Below are 24,488 nucleotides of genomic sequence, written 5' to 3' on the forward strand. Positions count from 1 at the left end.
TAATTAACACTCTATCATTGAATTTATAATATTAAAGATACAACAGTGGACAGTAATCGATAGATATTACCAACATGTTATAAATTCGAGTAATACATATTTTATATATTATATAAAATTATTATTATTATATAAAATATAATTTTATATTTTATATATTAAGTTTATGCAATTATAGTGATCGTTTACTTTTTTTAATAATTTTCCAAGTTAGATCAAATTAATGAGTTATTTGCAGTGTCATGTAATTTATAATTTATAGTGACGAATATATATTGTGATGTATCTATACGTTATTCAAACAACTTCTCCTATTTCGTATAATAAAACATCGTCTTTTATTGACACAGTTGTTATCCGTAATGATTCTGGCCCGTATAAAAGACCCGATGAATCCGAATTACGGCACACAATCTCCAAGATCTATCAACAGCTTACCACAGCTAGCATCAATCAAAAATGATGTTCCGAATCATTCCAATCTTCGCTATCTTAGCTGTTACACTGGTACGTTATACATTATATTATACAATATTTTTAATAATACAACTTTTAAATTTTCTTTCGCATATAAATGTATTTCTTTTTATTTTCTTAAGTATCATTTACTTGTTCTCGTAAAAATATACGTAATAAGTATTATGGCAGCATGCTCACTCTTCATTTAATTTCGGAATTACTTATTTGATTCGTATAAATATATGTGTAGTTGTAATGTTCTGCATCCGCATGTTTTGTTATGTTTTATAATGTAATCTTCTTATAAAAAATTACGAGCTGTGAATATTAAGCAATAGATTAGTTTGCCGAATATATAGTAAATAAAGTATACGAAGCATTAATTTTAATTAATTTATTATTTACAGGCTGCACCAGCTGTTAATAACGGACCTAAATCCACTGCATCTGTATGTAAACATATTGTGAATATGTGCAAGAAAAGAATACTTTTCTTGCAAATATATACTATACATAGAACACTTTTCACACTGTAATAATGGGTGCACTAATTTTAATTAATTTATTGTTTACAGGCTGCACCAGCTGCTAAAAACGCAACTAACTCCACTAACTCCACTTCCTCTGTAAGTATTATTTAATAATTCTTATACATGTGTACAATAAATTCTGTCAAATTTAACTACAATTATCAATACATAGGACATGTACAACTAACAAAGGTTTTCAGTTAAATACGAATACAGTTAAGAAATCGCTTACACCATATTATTCACACAGAATGCACAGATCTCTGCATACATCAATTCTAGTCAAAATGTTGTTGCAAACCTGTAAAAAATTATCGAATTTGTCAAATATGCTGTTGAACAGCAAATAAAGGAACTTGCTGACGAGTAAGTCCAGGTTGTGAACAATGTGACGCAAAAAGTCAACCAGATTCAAAATACTCACCTGAGTCTCAAGGGTAATGCCACAAATTTGTTCGGAAAAACTATATGAAATCCACAATGAAACAACTAAAATCGTATATCAAGTGAAGATCATCGCCTAATCTGAAATTAATCAAAGTAAGGCTGATTTGAGCAGATTGCCGGAAAAGATCGAAGAAGACACTGCTACTGCAATAAATAAAACATCCGGCGTTGTCAAGAATATTAATGAAAAAATTGTAACTCTTATCAAGAACAGATCCAAAATGATACCGTTAATGACAGCGCTAAGTTCATCAACAATGACGTGCAAGGTACACACACAGTCCTGGAGAATAATCTGGAGAATGCTTCGGACTTGGCATAAGAAGCCAATAAGTAGTATGTTACTGGTATTCTAGAACCTGCAAAAGATAACGTGAACAAAGCCAGAAATGAAACCAGAGTAAGAGAAGTTAAAGAATATCACAGAGACTGGGGTTAGCAATATTTTACACGGTTTTGTAAAAGCGATACAGGACCTTCAAAATATGTCCCATAAAATTTTGAATAGCATACAATGTCACACAATCTAACTTGAATAATGCTTTAGATATTGTTTCTAATTCAGCTTATGATGCCTCAGATTTTGCTGGTCATCTTGCACATTATGCTGGCATTTTTCTAAAGGATGCTGTGTATACCATTCATAACAGCACCCCAGTATTTCACATAGTATTCATTATATCTTCCAGGTCGTGGCTGAGCTAGCTAAAGATGTTGCAGGCCATATTGTCAAGGGAGTGGTAGATGTGGCTCATACCGTTGGAGACGGTGTAGAAGGTGTCGTGAATGGAACTGCTGACCTCGCTGGAAACGTGGCTCATGGTGTTGGAGATGGATTAAAAGATGCTGCTACTGCTGGTGGTCACCTTGTTAACAACTTGGTCAATGGTGTTGGAGATGGTGTCAACACTCTTGTAAACGCTACTGGCCATCTCGTCGGTAACTTGGCGCATGGTGTCAGTGACGGTGTAAACGATACAGTAAATGCTGGTAGCCACCTTGTTGGTAACTTGGTACATGGTATTGGAGACGGTGTAAGCGATGTTGTAAATGCCGGTAGCCATGTCGTTGGTAATGTGGCCGGCGGCATCAGTGACGGTGTAAACGATGCTGTAAACGCTGGTAGCCATGTTGCCAACAATGTGGTCAACACTGTTGGAGATGGTGTACAGGATGCAGTGAAAACTGGTGCTGATATCATTGGAGATATAGGTAATGGCATTGCTGACCTGTTCGGTTAAATATTAAATGCGAAACGTGTATCCAAGTCCAAAAGCGGTGAAACAGCGACATGAAAACGGAAAACCATTAAACAATTAAATAACACAGTTTGTAATCGAAAAAAAATGCGTACCACCTCTCAACAATAAATTTGTAATGAAACAAATAAACAACTGACCGGCTGAAGACTGATAGAAGTTCCGTTTAAACAAAAGATAATATGTTATTCAATGTTGTAAGTAATTGTTATTTGTTGAATGAATAAAAATAAAAAATAAATAAAATGTGTGTTCAAATTAGTCCCTATAAATTTATATCACTGGAACGTTATATGGGATTGCTGCTTTAATCAATATACATCATTTTAACATTATACTTCTGTCGTTTCTAGAATACCATCTCACGTCAATGATAAAACTTGTTTTCCTGAACTGTCTTTGTAATCATAAAAATTAATATTTAGGGAAACATTCATTTTCTATTGACAGAGTACTTGCAGTACTTGCTCTTGAATAGCATTCCATCTATGTAATAGACATTTTAGTTTTTAATAATAAAAACTTTAATCTTATTTTGTATTTAAATAATATGTAACAAAAATCTCTCTTAATCTATAAAGGAAAAATGTAACATCTACAATTTCTGACTCTGCAGAAAAGTCAACAATCCCTTTGAAATCATTGTAATGTTCTTTTTTTAGCAATGGCTGAATTTTTTCCACTGAAAAAGTGCAGAATTATTAGTTGTGTTATTTCTTCTCACATAAGTACGATATTTACTAGCTTCAGTAATGAAAAATAAATACCTTTCCATTGATTGTTAGAACTGCTTAAGTGCACAAAGTATTCATCAATCAAATTTTTATTATTTGTAAAAAATGAAATTTGCACATGTTCATAATCTTTGCCATCAGGGAAGTATATACAGAAATCTAGATAATTCTTGTAAGCATGACAAGCTCGCTTAATAGCATTCCATAACAAAATTTTTTTTTCATTCCTCTGTTCATGTTCTGAAAAGTGCTCAAAGCTAAAGTCAACCTTATCATGGCAAATGTCAAACAGAGCATTGTCTTATGAAATTTTTACAATGTAAAAAATCTATTTCCCAAATATAGATCAAACCGCTTATATCGATTAGGCAAAATAAAGTTTTATTGTAAGTATAAAAAAGATCTTTAAATACCTTGTTGTAAATCAACAATTTCAAGAGACAATCCATCCCTTTGTGATTTAGCACTATCTACCTCTTTTAATAATATCGCCAGCTTCTTTGACACATTTGAAATTTTTTTATCCACTATTTTTTGTTGCAACTTCTTTGCATCTATCTCAGATTTCAATACATCACTTTCTTGTTGTAAGTCTGTTAATTTCTTCATGCCCATTGTCCTTTTCTCTTTGCACACTAAACAAAAAACAAAAATATTAGAAACAAAATATATTGATGAGTAAAAGATATATTATGATTTCTACATAATATAATATAGCAATATCATACATGTTTACACATAATTTTTTTGCGAGATTGAAATTAAATACATATAAATGTGCATAATTTTTTCCAAGCAGAACGTGTCAATGGGAAACACACTCATATACGACTTGATGTTTACCCTTTGATACCTTGAACTGGTTCATTATAGGGTGGGAAACTCCCATAAATTAAATGTATTAGTAATCTAATACGCGAGTAAATTTTTCAATTATTGGTAGCTTTGGAAATATACCATTTTTATAAGCAATTGCATGTTCTACTTTGGCAGCAACTTTTGCTTGCAAATTTTTACTACCCGACACCAATCTTTCTAACACAGAGAAATCTCTACTTTGGAGAATAAGCGAAATGTCACAATTAAAATCTTCTATCGTCATTTTGTCATTTATTCATGAATATTTAAGATATGGTTTTAGTAACGAATGTGTTTCAACACGGTTTTATCAAAAGATGTTACTTGTACTTCCAAAGTACTCATTCAAGTTTAAACGGTTGGGATCAGTGATGCCAATGCAATAAAGTATGTACAGTCTAACCCAATCCAGTCCTACGTATGTATGTACATATTTAAAAAATGCAAACACTGCATACGTCATTAATAAGTCATTGCTGATCTTCTTTTTATATTTCTAGAACTGCAAATGATATTTTTTCCTAATGTCAAAATAATTCAATGCTGTCTCATAGAGATTCGTATGAACTGTCCCGAAGTTTGCCGCATGTACATTTCCAAATAGTATTTCGAACAATAAAGAAAATTAATATTTAATGGAATAACTGCTTCTCCTGAAAATAATAAATCGAGTATTTTTCAACATTAACTTTCTAGAATTTGACTAGAGATATTACATGAATTATTCTGCTTAGTATTTTAAAAATTTGCGGGAAGTTCAGACGTTTGAAATCCTGCGCATGGATTGATCGTAGTATTTAAAGAACACCGCATGCGTTTGTTAATTGTACGGCACAATTAGTTCATATTTATCAAATAAAACATATCATATTCTTCTATGAGAAAGTAAATAATATAAAGAATAAGAAAAAATTATCGTCTTATTCGATAAACATAATGTTATTTGTATGAAAACAGGACAAAGACATAGTAATTGGTTGCGCAACACAAATCGGCTTCACTGCCGTATAAGAAAAAAAAATGAATTATGGAAATCATAGCAGGCAGTACTGAGAGGAACAAAGCAAGTTTTTGTTCATTTATTTGAACATTGCCTTTAGACCATCTTTGAGGAATGTATAAATAAAATTACGATATAGCTGGCTATTTTCTATTCTTCTTTTGTTAGATTAAAATGAAATGTGACTCCTTGATACAATAGGGTTTCAAATAAACTGGTATCTTTCGTTGTTAACAAAATTCTGTTCAAATTTATACGTTTGGCCAAGAAAATGTATTTTCCAGCGTAACTTTTACAGGAAGAAGTCTTGTCTCGTGGAAACTTTTACAACAAATGTCCTTGTAAGACAGACATTTTACAAGCTGAATATTAAATGTTCCATGCGAAAAATACCTTTTAGCACGTTTATTAAAAAGTTCTTTATAAAGTAAATAAAACACCGGATTATTATGAACTAAATTTATTAAGCTATACTACTATTTTTTTATTGACGGCCAAATAATTATTTCCTACTGTTATAATCTTATTTATTAAATGATTTTTGACGCTTGTTACGATGTTTAAGTACATTTCTTATAATTCAGCTGACAAAATATCTCTACCTATAAAAGAAGAAACTTTTATTTTAAATCTTTTAAATTCTAATCAAATCTTGTAACGTTGGAGCTTTCTTCAAAAAGTGTCACGCGTTATAAGTTCCTTCTAAATTGTTTGAAAAGTAGATCACGTAATTAATTATCTACTATTGAATTCGTAATATTAAAGATGCGACAATGGACAGTCATCGATAGATATTTAACAATGTTTTATTAATTTGAAGAAAAAGTTATTTCATGTATCATATTTATGCAATTGTGACGGTCGTTTACTTTGCTTAATAATATTCCAAGTTACAGAAATTTATTAAGTTATTTGCAGTAGATAGCGCGTCATGTAGTTTGTAATGACGAACGTATATTGTGATGTATCTATACGTTATTCAAACAATTTCTCCGATTTCGTATAGTAAAACATTGTCTTATATTGACACAGTTGTTATCCGTAGTGACTCTGGTTCGTATAAAAGACCCGATGTATCCGAATTATGGCACACTATCTGCAAGATTCATCAACAGCTTGTCACACCAAGCATCAGCCAAAAATGATGTTCCGAATCTTGCCAATCTTCGTCCTCCTGGCTGTTACTCTGGTACGTTGTACATTATATTATACAATATTTTTGAAGATGTAACTTTTAAATTACCTCGTTTATATAAATGTATCTCGTTTTATTCTCTTAAGTATCATTTATTTGTTCTCATAAAAATATACAGAATCTATTAAAATGTATACGAATTTACAAACAATGTGAAAGTGTATTTTGAATAAGTATTATGTTACCCATTTATTAAAATTCGGAATTATTTATTTGATTCGTATGACCATATGTATAGTTGTAATATTCACTATCTGCACATTTTATAATGTTTTATAATATAATCTCTTTATAGACAATTACATGCTATTAATATTAAGTAATAATTTAATTCGCCGAATATATATTATATATGGTATACTTTTCATATTGTAATAATGAAGCAGTAATCTGAATTAATTTATTGTTTACAGGCTGCACCAACTGCTAAGAATGTAAATAACCCCATTGCCTCTGTAAGTATTATCTAATTAATCTTATACGCGTATGAAATAAATTCTGTAAAATTTAACTAAAGTTGTTAATACGTAGGACGTTTACAACGAACAGAACTTTTCTTCTAAATACAAACATGGTTAACATATCGCTTACACCATATTATTCACACAGAATGCCCAGACCTCTGCAAACAACAATTCCAATGAAGATGTTGCTGCAAACCTGCAAAAAATCATCGAATCGGCCGAACATGCTATCGAACAACAAATAAAGGCACTCGCTGACGAGTCTGCGCAGATTGTGAACAATGTGACGCAAAAAGCCTTACAGATTCAAAATGCTACCGAGAATTTCATGGGTAATGCCACAAATTTGGTTGAAAACACTCTACATGAAATCCAAAATGAAACAGCTAAAATCGTACATCAAGCGGAGATCATCGCCCAGTCTCAAATTAATCAAGCTAAGGTTGATTTGAACAAATTGATAGGAAAGATCGAAGGAGACACTGCTACTGCCGCAAATAAAACAGCCGGCGTTGTCAAGAATATCAATGAAAAATTAGTAAATCTCATCAAGAACGGTACCCAAGCTTTGGAGGAAGCCAATGCTGATTTGGCGAAATCCATAGCTCAGGTTCAGAATGATACTGCTAAGATCTTCAACAATGTCGTGCAAGATGCACACACAGCCTTGAAGAATGCTCTGAAGACTGCTTCTGGCTTAGCACAAGAGGCTAATGATGATGTTGTTAGTGTTCTAGAACATGTGAAGGACAATGTGGACAAAGCCAGGAATGAAACCAAAGCACTCATGAACTCAATTGCTGGCGACATTAAGAATGTAATCAATGGAATCAAGCAGAACGTTACCAACATTATCAACAAAGCGAAGGACGCTGTAAATGAAACGATAAGTAACATTAAACATGAAGCCGGTCAGATAGCCAACGACGTGAAAAACGAAATTCAGGATGTTAAGGTTGAAGTCGGCAAAATTATTGCTGATGTTAAGGGTGACCTTTCAGCGATCGCAAACCTCACCGCGGAGGGTATTAAGAATACTACACAGGCTATTGCAAACGAAATCGATAAGATCATTAATGGAATTTCCGACATTATCAATAAAACTCAGAATATCTTGTCAGAGAACATAGACAATGTACTGAAAAATGCACAAAAGATCATTGACTCTATTGAGAAGAACATCCAAGAAATAAATGCGAAGGGCAGCGAAATACTACACAATATAACACAGGTGATTGAAAATGAAATAAAGAACGCTGAGGATAATGCTTCCAAATTAGTAGCCGACATAAAGAACAATATTAAACAACAACTGCAAAACATTAAAGATATTGTTGGCAATATCACAGCTGATGCCGACAAGGCGAAGGAGATCATGAAGAACAATATTGAAGAAATTGCCAACAACGCTAACAAGACTTTGAGTACTTTGGAAAACAACATAAAGAGCATATTTAGTAATGTAAGGAATAATACTAAGAACATCATTGACGACTTGAAGAACGTCACAGAGACTACGGTTAGCAACATTCTACATGGTATTCCAAAAGCGATACAGGATCTCCAAAATGTGACCCATAACATTTTGAATGACATACACAATGTCACGCAATCTGCTTTAATTGAAGCTTCGGAGATTGCTTCTAATTTAGCCCATGATGCCGCAGACTTTGCTAGTCATCTTGCACAAGATGCTGGCGATTTTCTAAAGAATGCTGCGTCTACCATTCACAACATCACCGCCGGTATTTCACATGGTATTCATAATATCTTCAAGGGCATGGTCGGGCTTGCTAAAGATGTTGCAGGCCATGTTGTCAAAGGTCTGGGAGATGCGGCTCATACCGTTGGAGACGGTGTAGAAGATGTCGTGAATGGAACTGCTAATCTCGCTGACAATTTGGCTCATGGTGTTGGAGATGGATTAAAAGATGCTGCTACTGTTGGTGGTCACATTGTTGACAACTTGGTACATGATATTGGAGACGGTGTAAGCGATGCTGTAAATGCAGGTAGTCATGTTGTTGATAATGTGGCCAACCACATCAGTAACGGTGTAGAAGGTGCTGTAAACGTTGCTAGCGATGTTGCCAGCAAAGTGGTCAACGCTTTTGGAGATGGTGTACAGAGTGCAGTGAAAACTGGTGCTGATATCATTGGAGATATAGGGACTGGCATTGTTGACGTGTTTGGTTAAATATTGAATGCGAATCATCTATCCAAGATCATCTACGATAAAACAACGACGTAAAAAATGAAAAACCATTGAACAATTAAATAAAACAGTTTTTAATCGAGAAAAATTGGTACCACTCCTCAGCATTAAATTTTTAATGAAACAAATAAATAACTGATCTGCTGAAGACTGATAGAAATTTCGTTTAAACAAAAAATAATATATTATTCTATGTTGTAAGTAATTGTTATTTGTTGTATTAATAAAAAAAAAACTAAATAAAAGCTGTGTTCAAATTAATCCTATAAATTTGTATCACTGAAATGTTATGTTAGAGTGTGGCTCTGATGGGTGTATATCATTCCAACATGATACTTCTGTCATTTCTAAACTTCCATCTTCTGTCAATGTCAAAATTTGCTTTTCTGAACTGTCTTTAAACTTCATGGACAAGTCTGCATCAGTATTTGATATAGCTACCATTGGGGGATGCATAGGTGTTTCATTAATTTCAACTGGTTGTAAAACACGTACATATATTGGCTGACCAGATGAAGCATTATCTATAATCAATGTTTCTAATGTAATATAGATTTTATACAAATATTGTTCTGTAAAAATATCCTTACCAGGAGTTAAAATGTTTTGTATGGGTAGATGTTCTGAATTTGATAATCTTATAATGGGTATGTTTTCATTATGATTTGAGATTTGTGACTGTGAATATGCATCAATTGTCATAATTGGTAGGTTGGGCTGCATAGATTTTTCTAAGATTGGAATATTCATTACCGTTTCACTAATATCCTTCATAGATAATTCTGTAAAATATTTATTACCATATTTTAATACATTATGGGGATCCAAATCTTTGTAATTATAAAATTAAATATTTTGGAAAACCTGGGTGTTCATTTTGATTCCTATTTTGGGCAGTTACGTGTTCTTTTAAATCACAATTATGGAATTCTTGTTGATTTCCATAAAACTGCACACCGCACTTATCACAGAATATTTTTTGTTTACTGTGCTCCCTCACATGATGTACCATAAATGAATTATGAAGAGTGGTATATTGACACTTATCGCATTGCAACCAAATGTTACTTTTCTTATTTTTTATTCTTTCATTAACCGGTGTAGGTAAGACAATATCCCTTTTCCTGGTCTGATGATTATTTAGAGGCTGGCTTCTACATTTTGTGATTTGCGGTGGCTGAGAACGTTTCTGTTTTTCATTAATGTCAAGAAGTTCTCCTTCTTCCAAGGAATACTTCTGTTCCAAAAATCTTAATACTTTATCACGCAATGTAATCATCTCAACTTCAAGTCTATCAAGTGTGTTGATACGATTGGCACAACTTCTACAGATAACATCATCTTCTGATATTACTACCATGTACCTGTAGTGCATGAAAAAAAGTATTAAACATATAAATGATTAATAAATGAAGGACATAGAAATGTAACATGATACCTCTCACCAACTAGCTCTCCAAGTTTCTCTATTACTCTAGACCTTGAAGTTTGGGTTCTACACGTGGCTAATGCATAATGACGTCCTTGAATTGTTGCATCGCAAACAAAACATTGTAAATCATTTAATGTTCTTGAATCATTACAATTGTCTGCAATACTAGAATCTATTACATTTGTACAACTGTTGGTAACGTCTTCCGGACATGTGTCAGAATATTGACTTATAGACAACATTGTAGGTATATTTGTAATTTCGTAAATGATAAAGATTATTTTTAGACAGAATCTAAGGTTAAGGTATAAAAACTGACAATATAAGATGTAATTAATGACCATCAAGAGTCAATACAAATAAATGATCTGTTGTCTTTACTTTAAATATTATCTATACTTTTCTTTCTTTTTCCATATTACATTATGTGAAAATATAATTAATGTTTTCAAATAGCTCCGGTCTCCACATATCATACAAAAAATGATCAGTCCAGTGTGTAAATACTTGATACATAATTACATGCCACCTTGCGAAAATTACTATAAGTAAAAGAAAATGTGTACGTTCAAAGAAATATTCATCCTTGATTTATTTTGCGATTTTATAGAGTATTTTCATGGAGAAAAACTCGTTTGTGGTGAAAGAAATATTTATATATATTTTTTGCGCACAAATTATTATAAAAAATCGTAAAATTCAAAAACTAAATTAATTTTGATATGAATAGAATTACGATTCCTGAATTCTGGTAAGTTTAAATTTTCAACAAACGTGAAATATTAATTCTGGGTAAAAGAATGAAAGAAAAATTCTATATACATTTAATGTAGATCTCTTACTCTTGTAAAGACTATTGATACTTATCCCGTTATGCTGGATTGAAGAATAAATAGATACGTAGAATAAAATTGGATAGTGAGAATTATATAATAGTATTTATTATAATTATTTATATGTAGTAAGTTTAGCGGCTGTAATATACGTCCATTTACATTAAGAATTAAAAATCGACACTTATTCTTCTCCAAATAGCTTCACTAAATATATTTTGATGCACAAATAATCGCTACTTTTACACAACTATACTTAAGATGCTTATATGAATAGTTTCCTTTACAATTAGTGTTAACATTATCATCACTAAATATGCTTATAAAGTGACTTCTTGAATTACAAAGGAATTGAACATTGTGAAGTTTACAGCATTTACCGTACATTTCAAGCATGTCCAACATTTCACACACGCAAAACCTAAAATTTAATAGCCCCGTATAAATTGTTGTCGTCTTACAACTTTTTAAAAAGATATTGTGGTAATGATTTAAATGTATTGGCGCCAAACTTAAGATTCTTTATAACTTCTATTCATTTAAATCTACAAAAAATCCATCGAAAATGAAACAAATCATTGTTTATATTTTCTTTTGTTAACATTATTTAAAGTAATTAAGTGACTTTGTAAAAATAATTCCACAGTATGAAATAATGATCACAAAACTTCTCTGTACGTGGTCTTTATGAAGTTTTGCATACTTCATTTGTAGAAAACCAATAAAAACATGTATAATATATATATGGATATGATTGAAACGTACTAATAATCCTTGGACTTTACATATCTAATTTTTCAATTTTTATTACTTTCACTTCTTTTTTTATGTTTTCCTTCTCATCTGTCTCATTTTTCTCATTGTCTCTTTCTTTATCTTTTCCAGGATGTTGTTGCTTCTTGTCTGAATTACGAAAGCGATCATAACGAGAATCTTCATCGTCGCTGGATTTAGCCCCCGCTTCTGTTTCTCTCAAAATATTGCTCAAATCTTTGTCGACGTCATCCCATAATTTATCAGCACTATCGCCTTGATAATCATCATCGTCTTCTTCTTCAGCTTGTCCATTCTTACTATCTTTAATATTCTTTTCAGGTTCAGAAACGTTTCCTTTTTGTTCGACTGGTTTTCCAGATTCTGTAGCGTTTGTACCATCAGGCGTAGTAATCACTAATGAATTATTTGCAGACGGCGGCTCAGAGTTATTTGGTGATTTAATGCTTTCTGTGGTATTTACAGTATTTGGTGTGGAAGTCGTATTAGCAGACGACGATGATTGTAGATGTATCCTTTCCGCTTGTCTTCGTAAAGCTTTATCATCATTATCCCGCACATATCTACATAAAATAATAGACATAAATAATTGCGTTAACTAAAATAAATTATGAGAACACATTTTGAAATGGTTACCGTTTAAGATGACTTCTTGTCGAGCAATGAAGTGCTATCGCTCTTTCATTATTTTCGCTTCGTGGCAGATAGATTTTACAAAGTTCGCAAAACTGAACTTCAACACGTTTGATATACTCCGCTCCAACTTTAATCATCTGTTTACTCTTGAGTTTCTTCTCTGTTTCATTCGTACCTTCGCTTTCTGGTTTCTCTTTCTTCTTTTCTGGAGATTCTTCGTCTTCTATCGAAAGTAATATTTTTATAGTACCCCAAGTGTACATCCAATTTTAAGTAAAACTTTATAATCATGAAAAGAACGTACCGTCAACATCACCCACGGAATCCAAAGTCATGAAATTATCAAGATTTACTTCCTTATCATCTTCCTCGGGTCCACTGGAATCAGCTTCTGCTTCACCATTTCCAGCATTCATTCTTTCTTTCAATGCACTTTTTCTCTGTGAAAGTAGATCATAAAATGAAGGCCATATATCATACAATTATTTGATAATACATTCTGTCTACGTAAAAGTTGTATAGTGGTAACGATACCTTAATGTGATCCAGAGAACACATGTGAGTTTCAAAGAGCATTGGTGATCGAAATTGAATACGACATACTCTGCAGAATGGTGTAAGGAATCGTTTCATTTGGCGATGAGACTCTGATAATTGATGTACCGCTTTCAACGACCTATAATTCAGTTTACAAATGGGACAGAACATGGTACGAGATGGTAAAGTACCACGCGCTGCATCACGAGCCTCAACACGCCGTTGTTCTTGTCGTTGCAAGACCCGCATTCGCGTTAGAGTGGCCTTGTGTCGTGATGCAATTCGTCTCATAGCTGCACTATGACGACCCGAATACAAATGCAGCGAATATTCTTTAAATGTGACGCTTCGGTGAGCACAATGTGGACATGTCAATTTAATGAACTTCCTTCCGTCTCTCCTACTAGGTAGTTCATCAGAGCCAGTAGTTCGACCATGATCAGTTTTATCATTATCGTCTCTTTCCTCATCGTCACCATCATCTTCATCATCCTAGCAGTACAAATAATGAAACAAAGATTTGCTACATAAAGGAAACACAATTTAACATTTTGGTGCTATTTAAAAATAACTATATAATATCTTATTTTAGCTATTCTGTACAGCGTTCAGCATACCTCGTGCTTATGATCATCTTCATCTTCTTTCACTTCATCATCTTTCTCCTCTTCATCTTCGGAGTTTTGTCTTTCTCGTTCCTGTTTTTCTTTCTTTCGTTTGTCATCTTTTTTCTTTTTCTCTTCTTCCTCTTCCTCTTCTTCCTCATCGTCACGTTCATGTGGCTGAATTAATGTTGTTAAACATTATAGTAAGCATCACTATTAATAGCTGGTTTTATGTTAGACGCAATGAAGAGATGTACAAGATGTAAATTCGTCATGGTTTCAGAAGGTAAATTTACACCTCTAGATACTTGAGCATTTTAAAAACAGGCTTGCCCTGAAGCCATGATCAATCTTTTTACACCCTGCACTGATAGCCGTTTTATGGAGTTACCTTTTCATCATCATCCCAATTACTTTTATTATCATCATCCTCTTCATCGTCATCGGAAAATTCAGCGTTAATAGCTTTGGTCATCTCTCTATCCTTGTCCTTCATGCTGGTTCCTGATCCTGACTCCTTTTTACTTCCGGATAGCCTAGTAGTACCGCTACTAATGACACAGCAATTTTGTTTTGACTTACATTATTTCCCTTCATTTTGTTCTGGTTCCTTTGTCTTTCATTATATCATCGACCAAAACTTTTTTTGTCTTAGTCGATATACGGTAAATATCGCGATATATTACTTTTTACTTTGTTTCTTTTATCCCCCATTTAGATATGAATGAAATGCATTTCGTATTGCAATAAAGGTCTTTAACTATTCAGCCTTTTTGCATCGCATTTATATTGTGCTCTTATTTTTATGTCTTTCGCATTTTCGCGCATCTTAAAATACATCTAAGAAACAACGTTCTTATACGCTTGTTTTTTTTTTTAGTCACCGCTATGTGTAAGAATGACAAACGTAATGATCTCGTAAAGTACAAGTATTATAGTAGTTCTCATATCAAAATTAATTACATTGTGTTTCAATTGATACACACACACATTGGTATCTATGCGTATCAGAATATCAATTCCCTCTTTATTAGAACCCTGCGAAAAGTTTGCCTCTCGACAGTACAATATTTGGTATTTCGTGCGATCATTTGTGTCATGTTTTATTATAATTATTATTTATTATTATTATGATAATTATAATTACTTTTATGTACGTATATGTATATATATTTTTTCTGTTACCAGTTTTTTTTATTTTCTATATGTCTATCATCGTCTTTCGACACTCATGTCATATAGTCGGATTATGGTCAGTTCATTTACTGACAAATTAAGCAAGCAGGCTACTAGGACGGTATTGCAGTTGGTAAGTGATTTATTAATTAATTACCTCCTGCGCATTTTGGTAGTTGTCATGCGCACACGCTGGATGTAGTCTCGCGATCGCGATCCTAGCAGCTTGCGTCGATTGTCGAGCGAGTGCAGAGTACGCTTGCGAGCCATGATGACGTCCGATCGAGAGCTCATGCGATGGAATCCACCCCCTCTTCCGCTGCCGCGTGTTGAAATGCGACCTCTGTAATTTGAGCTTTGATGCGATATTCGCCCTCGGCTCGAGTTATATCTCTGAGTCGGAGGTGCCATTTCGCTAATCCGAGGGGGTGGTGGAGGTGCATAGCTCCGTGATGCTGAGTGACGGTCCTCTGAGCGGTGGTATGACGAGGCTCGCTCGCTCTGTCTCTTGTCCTCATACACGGCCGAGGATGACGATCCCTTATTGTCGTCATAAGGTGCTGATGCAGATGAACCACCATACGACGAAGAATACCTCTGTGAGCCGCTACCGCTACCTCCACCCTGCCAAATCAAATTCAATTGTGCTCCTTCCCAATGCATCTTTTTCTCTTTCCTGCCCTTCTCTCTTTCTTTTTTAATTTTTGACTCTAGATACATTTCTCCCTATTGTTCCCTCCTATCATATATCCTTCATACTCTTTATTACTTTTTTTCTCTAATTCCATTTTATCCATTCTCTCGCACTCCCTCATTTACCTCAATTACAGTGCCAATCGTCTAGTACAAAATCATCCAACTTTGCACCGTTACGGTCACTACACCCATTCCCGTTGGATCACCGAAATATACTTTTTTTTTTAGTTTTTCTATTTTCCCTACAATTGAAAAGCACCTACTACTTATTTACGTAAAAACGATCTTTACTTGTCGAAAAACATTAATAGTGTCCTTGCCATTTTCATCGGCTGACATGATCTCTGAATAGTTGATATGACCAGCGTTTTCTCACTTCCTTGAAGTTTTTAAATAAATTGAATTCTGCATAATTCTGGATTGATTGCTGATAGACCTTTCCAATTAGAATAACATAAGGATAGATGCGTTTTTATATACTCATGTATGTTAAGTGCTGATTCATATAACTGCTCTATATCTCACACATGGACCAGAAAACCAACTAAAACTAATAAAATTGTAGTTCTAATAATGTATCCTTATACAGTTTTTCTTTAAGGATAAGGCACATGATAGAAAAATACTTTGTGTATCTCCACCAGTGTGTAAAGCTTGCCAGCATGTATTTAGTTTCAAAGTCTACCTGTGTGTACAAGGCAGAGTTATTATATATGTAAAAAAGCTTGATCCCTCTCAGTTATTATTAACTGAATATAACACAGGATGCATTTTCTTTAGATTGGAAAGGTCTACGATTACTCTGATATTAATGATAATTTATTTCTTTCTCCCAATGAACATTCTGAACTGATGTAATTTGGAAAACTGCATGATGCAGTGGTTTGTTAGAAATTTGTGCGGTGTGGCAATGCAGCGATGCTTGTCAACAGCTCTATGACTGACCTGCATTGTGCAGGAAATTGGTTCGGTCGCACATACTGCCTTACAGAAAGAACAATACAGATGTAACATCAGTACTTTAAAAGTCATACTTTTATATGTATATATATATATATTTTTTTATCTATCCATCTGTTCATTCTGATATTTTGCAGGTCGTTCTCAATATTTAATGCAACTGTGTGCAGGCAACAACATAAGTACCATCTAGGTGTATTTCATCTTTTAATTATGTGATGTTTTCGCAGTGTTCCACCAGTAGTGTCCCAACGCAAAAAGAATGGGTGTTCAAGTAGCCGTTGGCTCGTCGCTTGAAAGGAAAGTATGACGACTTATGAATGCCTTGCCTACTACTTTTAAAAAATTTTTGTTTTAAATATTTAGACGAGTGTCCTGAAATTACTTTTCATATAGGATGGAATAATTCATACTATGTGCTTAAGCCTCCTCAATAAAAGTCTTTCAGGACCATCGTTTATTCATACTAGTGGTTATAAAAAATTGAAAAATTCTCTGTGAAACAGGACTTTAAAGATGAAAAATAGTTCTTGACCACAGCACTGCAGGAGATTCGAACAATATAGACTAATATTTGTTTTAAATATGTCTAATAGGAATAACGTTTTAGCATTCATTTTATAATATACATACCTGATAGGAATCACTCCTCATCCTTTTACGAGTTGAATCACTGGATGATCTGTGCTCATCTCTGCCAGAGTAAGAATCCTAAAAATAAATTTATATCTTAAGATAAGTTTTAAATATTATCTACCTAAAACATATCTATTACTTTAAACCCTCATTTATAATTAGTAATAGAAATTCCATAATAATCATTTATTCATACACATACCCTGGGTCTTTTATAACTATTTGAATGTTCACCTCTTCCACCTCTACTTGAGTATCTCTCTGATCCGCCTATTAAAAATACAAATACCAGTAACGCTAAACAAAACTATTTGTGATAGAGTCATAGCTTATATTAATTTATGATCATGCTTAACTATAAAGTTATAAAATAAAACTAACCAGAGTTATATTTTGAACGAGAATCATAACTAGTAGTGGAGTATTTAAATCTTCCCCCTCTAGAAGAGGAATAAACTCCTCTACTAGACATGTATCCTCCTGTTGAACCACTATTCCATTCATTTCCGCTACCACCACCTCTTCCTCTGTAAGAACTGCCTCCCCGTGAATTAAATCCACGTCCACGGGAACTCATACTAGAACTGGAAAAGAAGGATAGATGTTTGGTACATATTGTTTCACAATACGTGTTCTAAATTGCTTAATTACTCCAACATTATCTCCGAAGTTATATTCTCATTCGATAATAGCATTTGCCAACCACAAATGATATAAATGCAAAACTTACAAAGCTAAACAGAAATTTTAATTGTAGAAGATTTTAATTTAGTTATATTCGTGTCATAATGTTACTAACCTGGATTTAATGTAGCTGTAACTCATAATTACAACTTATAGATGACTTAAAGATGTGTGGATATGGTGTGAAAAGTCTATAGAGAAAACAAGAATATTCATATGTTGTAAAAAATCATTTTTACATGTTTATCAAAACTTATTTATCATGATTTACTGAACAAATTTGTTATTTATATTATCAGTAATCAGAGACATTAAAATTTCATTAACCCAACCAACCCATAAAATGTACGAAATATAGCATTGTTATACATGTTCGTATTATTATATATATTCAATAATCATGTCATATGCTTGGTTAAATATACAAAACTTTTGTCGGACATTTTTTTTTTACATTACTCGCATTTCAAATGTTATGATCAGTACTGGTATCTCAGAAATGATTTCCATAACTATTAACAGTATAAAGTATCCATACAATAATACAAACATTTATATTGGAAAATTTATGCAAAAAATTTCCATGAACATTATTATTATCTTGTAGAATGTATGTTTCTACCAAAAAATAATAATTATACATTAAATTTCTTCATTGTTGCTAACAATTCATACGACTGTGCGCATACCATTCCGGCGTACACTCGTGATCTATAAATGTTTCAATTTACGATGAAACGTGTTGCTTGTGTTTCCATGTTAAAATATACAGTACATTAAACAAAATTGCTTATATTTTCATTGCTAAAATCAATAACTTCATCTACAATTTCTTAAAATGACTCCACTCCGTAAAAATTTCAAAATAACCATTTATCGAAAAAACCGTATACTTGAGAATTGTATCAAGCTTACCTGATTGAAACGTGTGAGTTTTCTTTAACGAGGTGATATTTGACGAAATTTATATAATAAAATTGACGTATTTTACATAAATCTTCTTTCACATGCCGTGGACGCGCGATTCTGGTAAAATGTCGTCTTTCTCTTGGGCTGTGGCGTCACTCTTCTTCCGAGTTCTTCGATCGCCGGGAATGATGGAATAGAACCGGAAGTTGTATTACCTCCGAATTTCGCGTACAGTATGTGTATGTTTCAACAATGCAATCATTTATTAGTTTCATGTAATGAAAAAAAAACAGTAAGGAATAATTATTAATAAACTAAATGTGTCTCGTGTATATTTAATATTTTAAAAAAATTTATTTTCCCTTACATATAGATCTATCGAACTTGAACCATGTTATATATATGCATATCCTGAATCGATCGTCATTTAAAGATAGTATAAATGCATATGCAATTCTTATCTCATTTTTACTAAAAAGAAGGTGAAATATACTGCTATTGTAGTAATTATTGAGATGTCAATTGTCTAAATTGTAGAAGTGGATATGTTTAATTATGTAGGATGAGAAAAGAAAGCAACTGCAATTCAGTCTTACACAGTTTTATGTCATGCTTTAAACATATCAGAGATGTCTGCAAATTTATTACACACATATGTTAATATTACATAACGATTATAAGTAGCGATCAATTTGAGAATAATTCATATAATTTGCATGTTCAAGTTATCCAAATATATAACTGAAATCTATAAATTTATTGTAAGTCAGTATGTAATATTGACTTCATTAATTAATTTTAGTCAAGAGTAGTGTCATTATTTGGGAAAATTTCAATAACAACAGTATAGATGTACAAATATATAATTAATTTCATATTTTTACGTATCCTTAGTTCTATTTAAACATGCAGTAACGTAATGTATTTTATTATTTAAAAGGTCTTTCCGTAGAATAAAATGTAATGGCAACAAAAAGTGTTACTTATGATACAATTATCTACACAAAATTCCACGCAAAACATAATGGAACTTAACATAAGCTTAGAATGTCAAATATCAATACATCATTAGCATTCAGAACAGAGAGATATAAATTTGACTGGTATTAATCTAATTTCTTTTTGATTATAATACAAGTTTACTATTTACAGAAACAAGGAATATGTTTGAATGCGAATAGTATTTATAAAGATTACTTATAAATATCAAAAATATTTTTATCAGCCTAATAATTAGGAATAGAGTAATATATTTTTCACGCATTTTCCATAAATATTCCATAACGTGTGAAAAATAAAACATAGAACAAAACGTTCATATAATGAAAGTGCCAGTAAAATTGTGTGAGCATTCATTTAATTTTAAATTTACATTTCAATGAATGATCATACAAATATACTTTACTATTGTAATGTTGTAGTCTTATTTTCACTTTTGTGTATAAGAGTGAAAATATCCAATATTTTACTTCCAATGATGTTATGTTCAAAGTACAGTAATAAAAATTATTCTTTTGTTCATATTCTTCTGTTAATTTTATTGTAGAGACATCTTCTTGAATGCTGCAGAAATCGACATTATAACAATTTTCAAACCTTGCCAAAAGTATAAGACATTAAATTATCATATACAAGGACTGCAAGTTCTCTAATACGGCTGTTTGGTCTAGAATCTTTTAATAAAGTCCTCAGCTTCTCAGGACCTTCTTCTTTTACAAGCAGTTTGCAATACTTATGAGCTGTTAAAAAAGATTATAATTTGATTAAGTTAAATAGTTCTAATGGAATTAAGATCTCGTATACTTATGATTGGATTAGAATTTTATATACTTACGATAAACATTTGTAAGATTAGCAAGACCCCAAACTGCCCAATGCTGGCATTCTGGTGTATGATATACTTCCAACAAACGTAATAATGGTAGAAACGAGCGATAGTTGATATTACGTCCAGTACGTATATCCCATTGTTCAATAGCTTGTACCATAAGTTTTAATACTTCGTCCCGGCTCGGACTGGACACGGTCCATGCCTCTACGCCATCAGATGCTATGTGAGCTAATACACCCGCTGCATTATACGGTATCTAAAATCAGAAGACGTATATTAAATATTCTTCATATGTGGTTGGCAATCTAATTTATTCCAATTAACATACCTCGATAACATCACTGTCAGAATCTAATAAGCTTGCAAAAAGTCTGATACACTCTTGCTGCGTTAAATGTACTCGCAGATGTTGTACCTCAGCTACATTACCCAAAAGTCCCATCATATTCTTCAATAATTCTTCTCTGTGACGGTATTTCTGAGCAAACTTTATTGGTAAAAATTTAGTATTTTTTAAAGTTACAATTTCATATAAACTTTGATAATACATACCTTGGTACATTCATGGAACAAATTCATGCCATCTTTCTCAAGAAATCGTTCACAGTTTGTGGGAGTCTCATCGGTCATATTCCACATAGTTGACCATGCCCCTTCAAGGACATCGTCATATATATTTGACGTAATTCTACACCTAATTAACTCAAGCATTGTCTCGATACAACCAAGGTTTCCTAATAAACGTTTTTCTCTGCCTGTTACTTGACACGATAAACTGTTTAAAAGAAATATCACGATACGTAGTACCCAATGGTTTTGTCGTACATATTTCGCGCAATTTAGAAGCAGTTTTACCAGTGTTTCATAATTTGACATCTTTCAAAGCATAAATGACATGGAAAAAAAGTAAACAAATTTTTACTTACAGAGAACATGCTACAGTAAAAATGAAACATTAATGATTCAAATAATTTGTACATACAACATCCTGTGGTATACGAAATTGGCTCAGTGTCAGACAACCATTACACATCACAGTTTCCTCATCTTCATAGTTACTCATTCCAGCGAGAACAATACGAACAATTCTTTCTTTCAGTTTTGGTTCTATTTCATCCTTTTCTTTCATTTTTACAACATAGAATAATGGCGCACTGTAAAAAAAGGTGTATTTTGTATTCAGTTCTTAGGAATTCGTATTTTTTGATATGCAAAATATCCAAAGTAACTTGTGAGAAAATACCTTCCAGATATTTGTATACACCTCTCATGGGGATATTTCTCCATTGCATCCAATATTACAGAAAGACCTTGATCCAGCCTATGAAAGTTTTCATATCTATACACAATGTAAAGATCATTCAGTGCTTTTGATAATAAATCAACTTTATTATTCATGCAAACGTTAGCAGCTACCAGTATTTGATCTTCATTTGCATTTCCTGAAATCTAATAAGAAAAAACATGATTTATACATATGAAACACAGTCAAAGAGAACAAGTATAAACAACATATATTTTTCAATGTGATTTACCACTTTTGCTGGAATATTACGTAGTCTACATGCTCCATCACCTGTGCCATAGAGCCCTAGAAACTGTAATGGTCTGTTTACTCTAGAAGCAAGACCTGGTATATCACAAAGCTTATTGTTACTCGTATCATCACAGTCAGAAAGAGATGTTTGTTCCACATTTTGTACTCCATAATCTTCTTTATGTACTTTTGCTAAGTTAGTACCACTTATATCCAAAGAAGTTAATTCCGGTAACTTGTTTATTATACATTCTAGATTACTAGGAATTCTAAATAGCTTGTATAGAGGATTGAATTGGGAAATATCTAAGTGCCTAGTAATAAATATCACAGTGTTAGCATTAGATACTTAATATCAAATATTATGCATTATTTTAAAACATTTATAAATACCTTAAATTCTTTAAATAACCAAGATCCTGAATGAATTCTGACTGCCCCATACTGATGTTAACATTATATAAAACTAAAGATATTAAATTTGGGACCAAACTAAAGAACTTGTAGTTGAATATTACACTGTTGGAGAGATCTAGATGCGTTAAGTTTTGCATTTCAGCAAATAGTGGAAAAGAGACTGGTATATGTCTTGTATTTATCTCCAAAGCCAAGCTTTGTAGATTTGGTAGTTTAAACACATATCCTCGTCTCTTGTAGTCTGATAATCAAAGGATACATAATCATTTACTTTGTGCAGTTTTCTTGTTTTCTATTTTTTGTAAACAGTTAGTAAATTATAAATAAATAATACAATAATGCTGTATATAAATATGAAATAATTTATATATTAAATTTTAATTATGAATATTATCAACAAAAATATTGATTAGGAACTTACGATAAAACATGCCTAATATCCCAAATGGGTCTTCTTCAGGACCTATTTTACGACATGTTAAACTTTCCAAATTCTCTGCATTCGCATTTATATATTCTATAAGTTTTGTTGTTACATAAGGGCAATCAATTATCTCTAATTCGACAAGCTTATGAGAGGCTAAAATCTTCGCCGAACAATCAGACATATTAGATCTTACGACTTTGACACGTTTCAATTTAGTTACTGATTTATCCTGAAATATATGAAAAAATTCATCGTGCGATTTTATTGTATCGCTTCGTAGAGCGTATTCGATGAGCTTGTCGCATATTTCGCTTGGCAAGATCAATCCTTTCAAAAGTCTTCGTACAACATTTTCTGAGTTATTTATCACTTTTAACGATTTATCTGAAATGATATCCAGATTCTTGCAAATCTCTTTAAAACAGAGTTCCGTCAGTGTTTCCGATCCAACATATTGATCTAAACAGTAGAAGTCATCTATATCCGCCATTCTGTACGGAAATTTACACAAATTGCATACAAAGGTTTACAAGAAAATGTTTAACAACAATTATGCAATTTCAACTGTCAAAATGCATCAGCTGAGTCTTCCGTGCCCAAAATTGCTTCAACATTGTCGTTTTTTGTTTACATCTTCTTCCTTTCTTCGTCGTCAAAAAATAAATTCAATTTGCGTCTAATCGGCACAGTGACAAATTACTCACTGACTGAAGCCAAAATAAACGTAGTCAGGCCCCTACGTAGATCACGAATTTCATCCACCACGAATTGGTACGCAACTATGTATGCCTCGTAGTTGGAATTTTGACATTTCACTTGACCACCGTAGTCATATTACTCTTGAATGCATGTGTTCGATTATGTCCATGCAAACACCACGTAAATGTGTATGCGGATGCAATGTGCAGAATGCAACGACGATAAACGTTGCCAATAATTTGTTGATGACTTTATATATATTGCAGGAAATTGTAAATTATATACAATATTGTTTTTAAGTTTGGTTTAATTTTTAAAGACGGGTCAAATTTATAATTTCAGAACCGCAGATTTGGGGACATTCGTAGTGCCATTTATCCTTATCTAGCACGAAAAGTTAAGGGATCCGGTCAGAGATGACTCTTGTTGTATAAGTACAACTCAACACAGACATTTTCCGAGAGTCAATTTTCAGTGCGCATGCGTACACCTATGTATGATACATATATACATTATATTATATGCATTGCTTACTGTT

At 32.6% G+C, this 24,488-nt stretch overlaps 6 protein-coding genes across 11 annotated transcripts; 2 read left to right on the forward strand and 4 right to left on the reverse strand.

The window, feature by feature from the left end:
• Positions 1-385: 385 nt before the first annotated feature.
• On the forward strand, positions 386-2,677 carry LOC144475275 (uncharacterized). Its single transcript, XM_078191009.1, has 4 exons — positions 386-507; positions 867-908; positions 1,035-1,085; positions 2,126-2,677. The coding sequence occupies exons 1-4, from the start codon at positions 460-462 to the stop codon at positions 2,675-2,677; spliced, it is 693 nt and encodes a 230-aa protein (XP_078047135.1). The 5' UTR covers positions 386-459.
• Positions 2,678-2,936: 259 nt separating this feature from the next.
• LOC144475280 (uncharacterized) lies at positions 2,937-4,617 on the reverse strand. Of its 2 annotated transcripts, none has more exons than XM_078191031.1 (4): positions 4,387-4,617; positions 3,843-4,064; positions 3,463-3,669; positions 2,937-3,377 (listed from the first exon to the last, which is right to left on the reverse strand). In XM_078191031.1, exons 1-4 carry the CDS (start codon positions 4,529-4,531, stop codon positions 3,226-3,228), a joined length of 726 nt encoding a protein of 241 aa, XP_078047157.1. In that variant the 5' UTR covers positions 4,532-4,617; the 3' UTR covers positions 2,937-3,225. The 2 variants fall into 2 exon arrangements, with proteins under 2 accessions (XP_078047157.1, XP_078047148.1); XM_078191022.1 differs by lacking the exon at positions 4,387-4,617 and adding an exon at positions 4,273-4,315.
• Positions 4,618-6,371: 1,754 nt separating this feature from the next.
• On the forward strand, positions 6,372-9,143 carry LOC144478232 (uncharacterized). Its single transcript, XM_078195981.1, has 3 exons — positions 6,372-6,476; positions 6,896-6,937; positions 7,092-9,143. Exons 1-3 carry the CDS (start codon positions 6,372-6,374, stop codon positions 9,141-9,143), a joined length of 2,199 nt encoding a protein of 732 aa, XP_078052107.1.
• LOC144478375 (uncharacterized) lies at positions 9,018-11,235 on the reverse strand. Of its 2 annotated transcripts, XM_078196197.1 has the most exons (5): positions 10,600-11,235; positions 10,026-10,525; positions 9,752-9,943; positions 9,603-9,685; positions 9,018-9,175 (listed from the first exon to the last, which is right to left on the reverse strand). In XM_078196197.1, the coding sequence occupies exons 1-5, from the start codon at positions 10,935-10,937 to the stop codon at positions 9,158-9,160; spliced, it is 1,131 nt and encodes a 376-aa protein (XP_078052323.1). In that variant the 5' UTR covers positions 10,938-11,235; the 3' UTR covers positions 9,018-9,157. The 2 variants fall into 2 exon arrangements, with proteins under 2 accessions (XP_078052323.1, XP_078052322.1); XM_078196196.1 differs by lacking the exon at positions 9,018-9,175 and having other exon boundaries at positions 9,310-9,685.
• Positions 11,236-11,509: 274 nt separating this feature from the next.
• LOC144476141 (uncharacterized) lies at positions 11,510-19,215 on the reverse strand. 3 transcript variants are annotated; one of them, XM_078192776.1, is made up of 12 exons: positions 19,046-19,215; positions 18,246-18,321; positions 17,828-18,030; positions 17,649-17,716; positions 17,444-17,521; positions 15,312-15,778; positions 14,370-14,526; positions 13,991-14,155; positions 13,371-13,865; positions 13,141-13,276; positions 12,837-13,059; positions 11,510-12,763 (listed from the first exon to the last, which is right to left on the reverse strand). In XM_078192776.1, exons 2-12 carry the CDS (start codon positions 18,269-18,271, stop codon positions 12,208-12,210), a joined length of 2,574 nt encoding a protein of 857 aa, XP_078048902.1. In that variant the 5' UTR covers positions 18,272-18,321; positions 19,046-19,215; the 3' UTR covers positions 11,510-12,207. The 3 variants fall into 3 exon arrangements, with proteins under 3 accessions (XP_078048902.1, XP_078048893.1, XP_078048911.1); XM_078192767.1 differs by having other exon boundaries at positions 14,370-14,529; XM_078192785.1 differs by lacking the exons at positions 17,444-17,521; positions 17,649-17,716; positions 17,828-18,030; positions 18,246-18,321; positions 19,046-19,215 and adding an exon at positions 16,997-17,102 and having other exon boundaries at positions 14,370-14,529.
• A 409-nt stretch (positions 19,216-19,624) lies between these two features.
• On the reverse strand, positions 19,625-24,370 carry LOC144477818 (protein zer-1 homolog). 2 transcript variants are annotated; one of them, XM_078195566.1, is made up of 9 exons: positions 23,246-24,370; positions 22,801-23,065; positions 22,406-22,721; positions 22,114-22,319; positions 21,853-22,024; positions 21,423-21,746; positions 21,199-21,348; positions 20,874-21,126; positions 19,625-20,778 (listed from the first exon to the last, which is right to left on the reverse strand). In XM_078195566.1, the coding sequence occupies exons 1-9, from the start codon at positions 23,739-23,741 to the stop codon at positions 20,630-20,632; spliced, it is 2,331 nt and encodes a 776-aa protein (XP_078051692.1). In that variant the 5' UTR covers positions 23,742-24,370; the 3' UTR covers positions 19,625-20,629. The 2 variants fall into 2 exon arrangements, with proteins under 2 accessions (XP_078051692.1, XP_078051686.1); XM_078195560.1 differs by having other exon boundaries at positions 21,199-21,357; positions 23,246-24,369.
• Between the last annotated feature and the right edge of the window lie 118 nt (positions 24,371-24,488).

Source organism: Augochlora pura, chromosome 2 (assembly GCF_028453695.1).
Source record: "Augochlora pura isolate Apur16 chromosome 2, APUR_v2.2.1, whole genome shotgun sequence".
Lineage (NCBI taxonomy): Eukaryota > Metazoa > Arthropoda > Insecta > Hymenoptera > Halictidae > Augochlora > Augochlora pura.

Excerpts from the sequence above, each read along its gene's own strand:
- LOC144475275 (XM_078191009.1), top strand. The coding sequence starts at position 460 with ATGATGTTCCGAATCATTCCAATCTTCGCTATCTTAGCTGTTACACTG. Across the intron at positions 909-1,034 it reads GACCTAAATCCACTGCATCT|GCTGCACCAGCTGCTAAAAA; the intron begins GTATGTAAACAT and ends TATTGTTTACAG. Across the intron at positions 1,086-2,125 it reads CCACTAACTCCACTTCCTCT|GTCGTGGCTGAGCTAGCTAA; the intron begins GTAAGTATTATT and ends TATATCTTCCAG.
- LOC144475280 (XM_078191031.1), bottom strand. The coding sequence starts at position 4,531 with ATGACGATAGAAGATTTTAATTGTGACATTTCGCTTATTCTCCAAAGT. Across the intron at positions 4,065-4,386 it reads TGCAATTGCTTATAAAAATG|TGTGCAAAGAGAAAAGGACA; the intron begins GTATATTTCCAA and ends TTTTTTGTTTAG. Across the intron at positions 3,670-3,842 it reads AATTGTTGATTTACAACAAG|AACATGAACAGAGGAATGAA; the intron begins GTATTTAAAGAT and ends AGCACTTTTCAG.
- LOC144478232 (XM_078195981.1), top strand. The coding sequence starts at position 6,372 with ATGGCACACTATCTGCAAGATTCATCAACAGCTTGTCACACCAAGCAT. Across the intron at positions 6,477-6,895 it reads TCCTCCTGGCTGTTACTCTG|GCTGCACCAACTGCTAAGAA; the intron begins GTACGTTGTACA and ends TATTGTTTACAG. Across the intron at positions 6,938-7,091 it reads TAAATAACCCCATTGCCTCT|AATGCCCAGACCTCTGCAAA; the intron begins GTAAGTATTATC and ends TTATTCACACAG.
- LOC144476141 (XM_078192767.1), bottom strand. The coding sequence starts at position 18,271 with ATGAGTTACAGCTACATTAAATCCAG. Across the intron at positions 17,717-17,827 it reads TCGTTCAAAATATAACTCTG|GCGGATCAGAGAGATACTCA; the intron begins GTTAGTTTTATT and ends TATTTTTAATAG. Across the intron at positions 17,522-17,648 it reads ATAGTTATAAAAGACCCAGG|GATTCTTACTCTGGCAGAGA; the intron begins GTATGTGTATGA and ends ATTTATTTTTAG.
- LOC144478375 (XM_078196196.1), bottom strand. The coding sequence starts at position 10,937 with ATGGTCATTAATTACATCTTATATTGTCAGTTTTTATACCTTAACCTT. Across the intron at positions 10,526-10,599 it reads GGAGAGCTAGTTGGTGAGAG|GTACATGGTAGTAATATCAG; the intron begins GTATCATGTTAC and ends CATGCACTACAG. Across the intron at positions 9,686-9,751 it reads ACAAAACATTTTAACTCCTG|ATAATGCTTCATCTGGTCAG; the intron begins GTAAGGATATTT and ends CATTGATTATAG.
- LOC144477818 (XM_078195560.1), bottom strand. The coding sequence starts at position 23,741 with ATGGCGGATATAGATGACTTCTACTGTTTAGATCAATATGTTGGATCG. Across the intron at positions 22,320-22,405 it reads GTAATATTCCAGCAAAAGTG|ATTTCAGGAAATGCAAATGA; the intron begins GTAAATCACATT and ends TTTTCTTATTAG. Across the intron at positions 21,127-21,198 it reads CTGACAGTGATGTTATCGAG|ATACCGTATAATGCAGCGGG; the intron begins GTATGTTAATTG and ends TTCTGATTTTAG.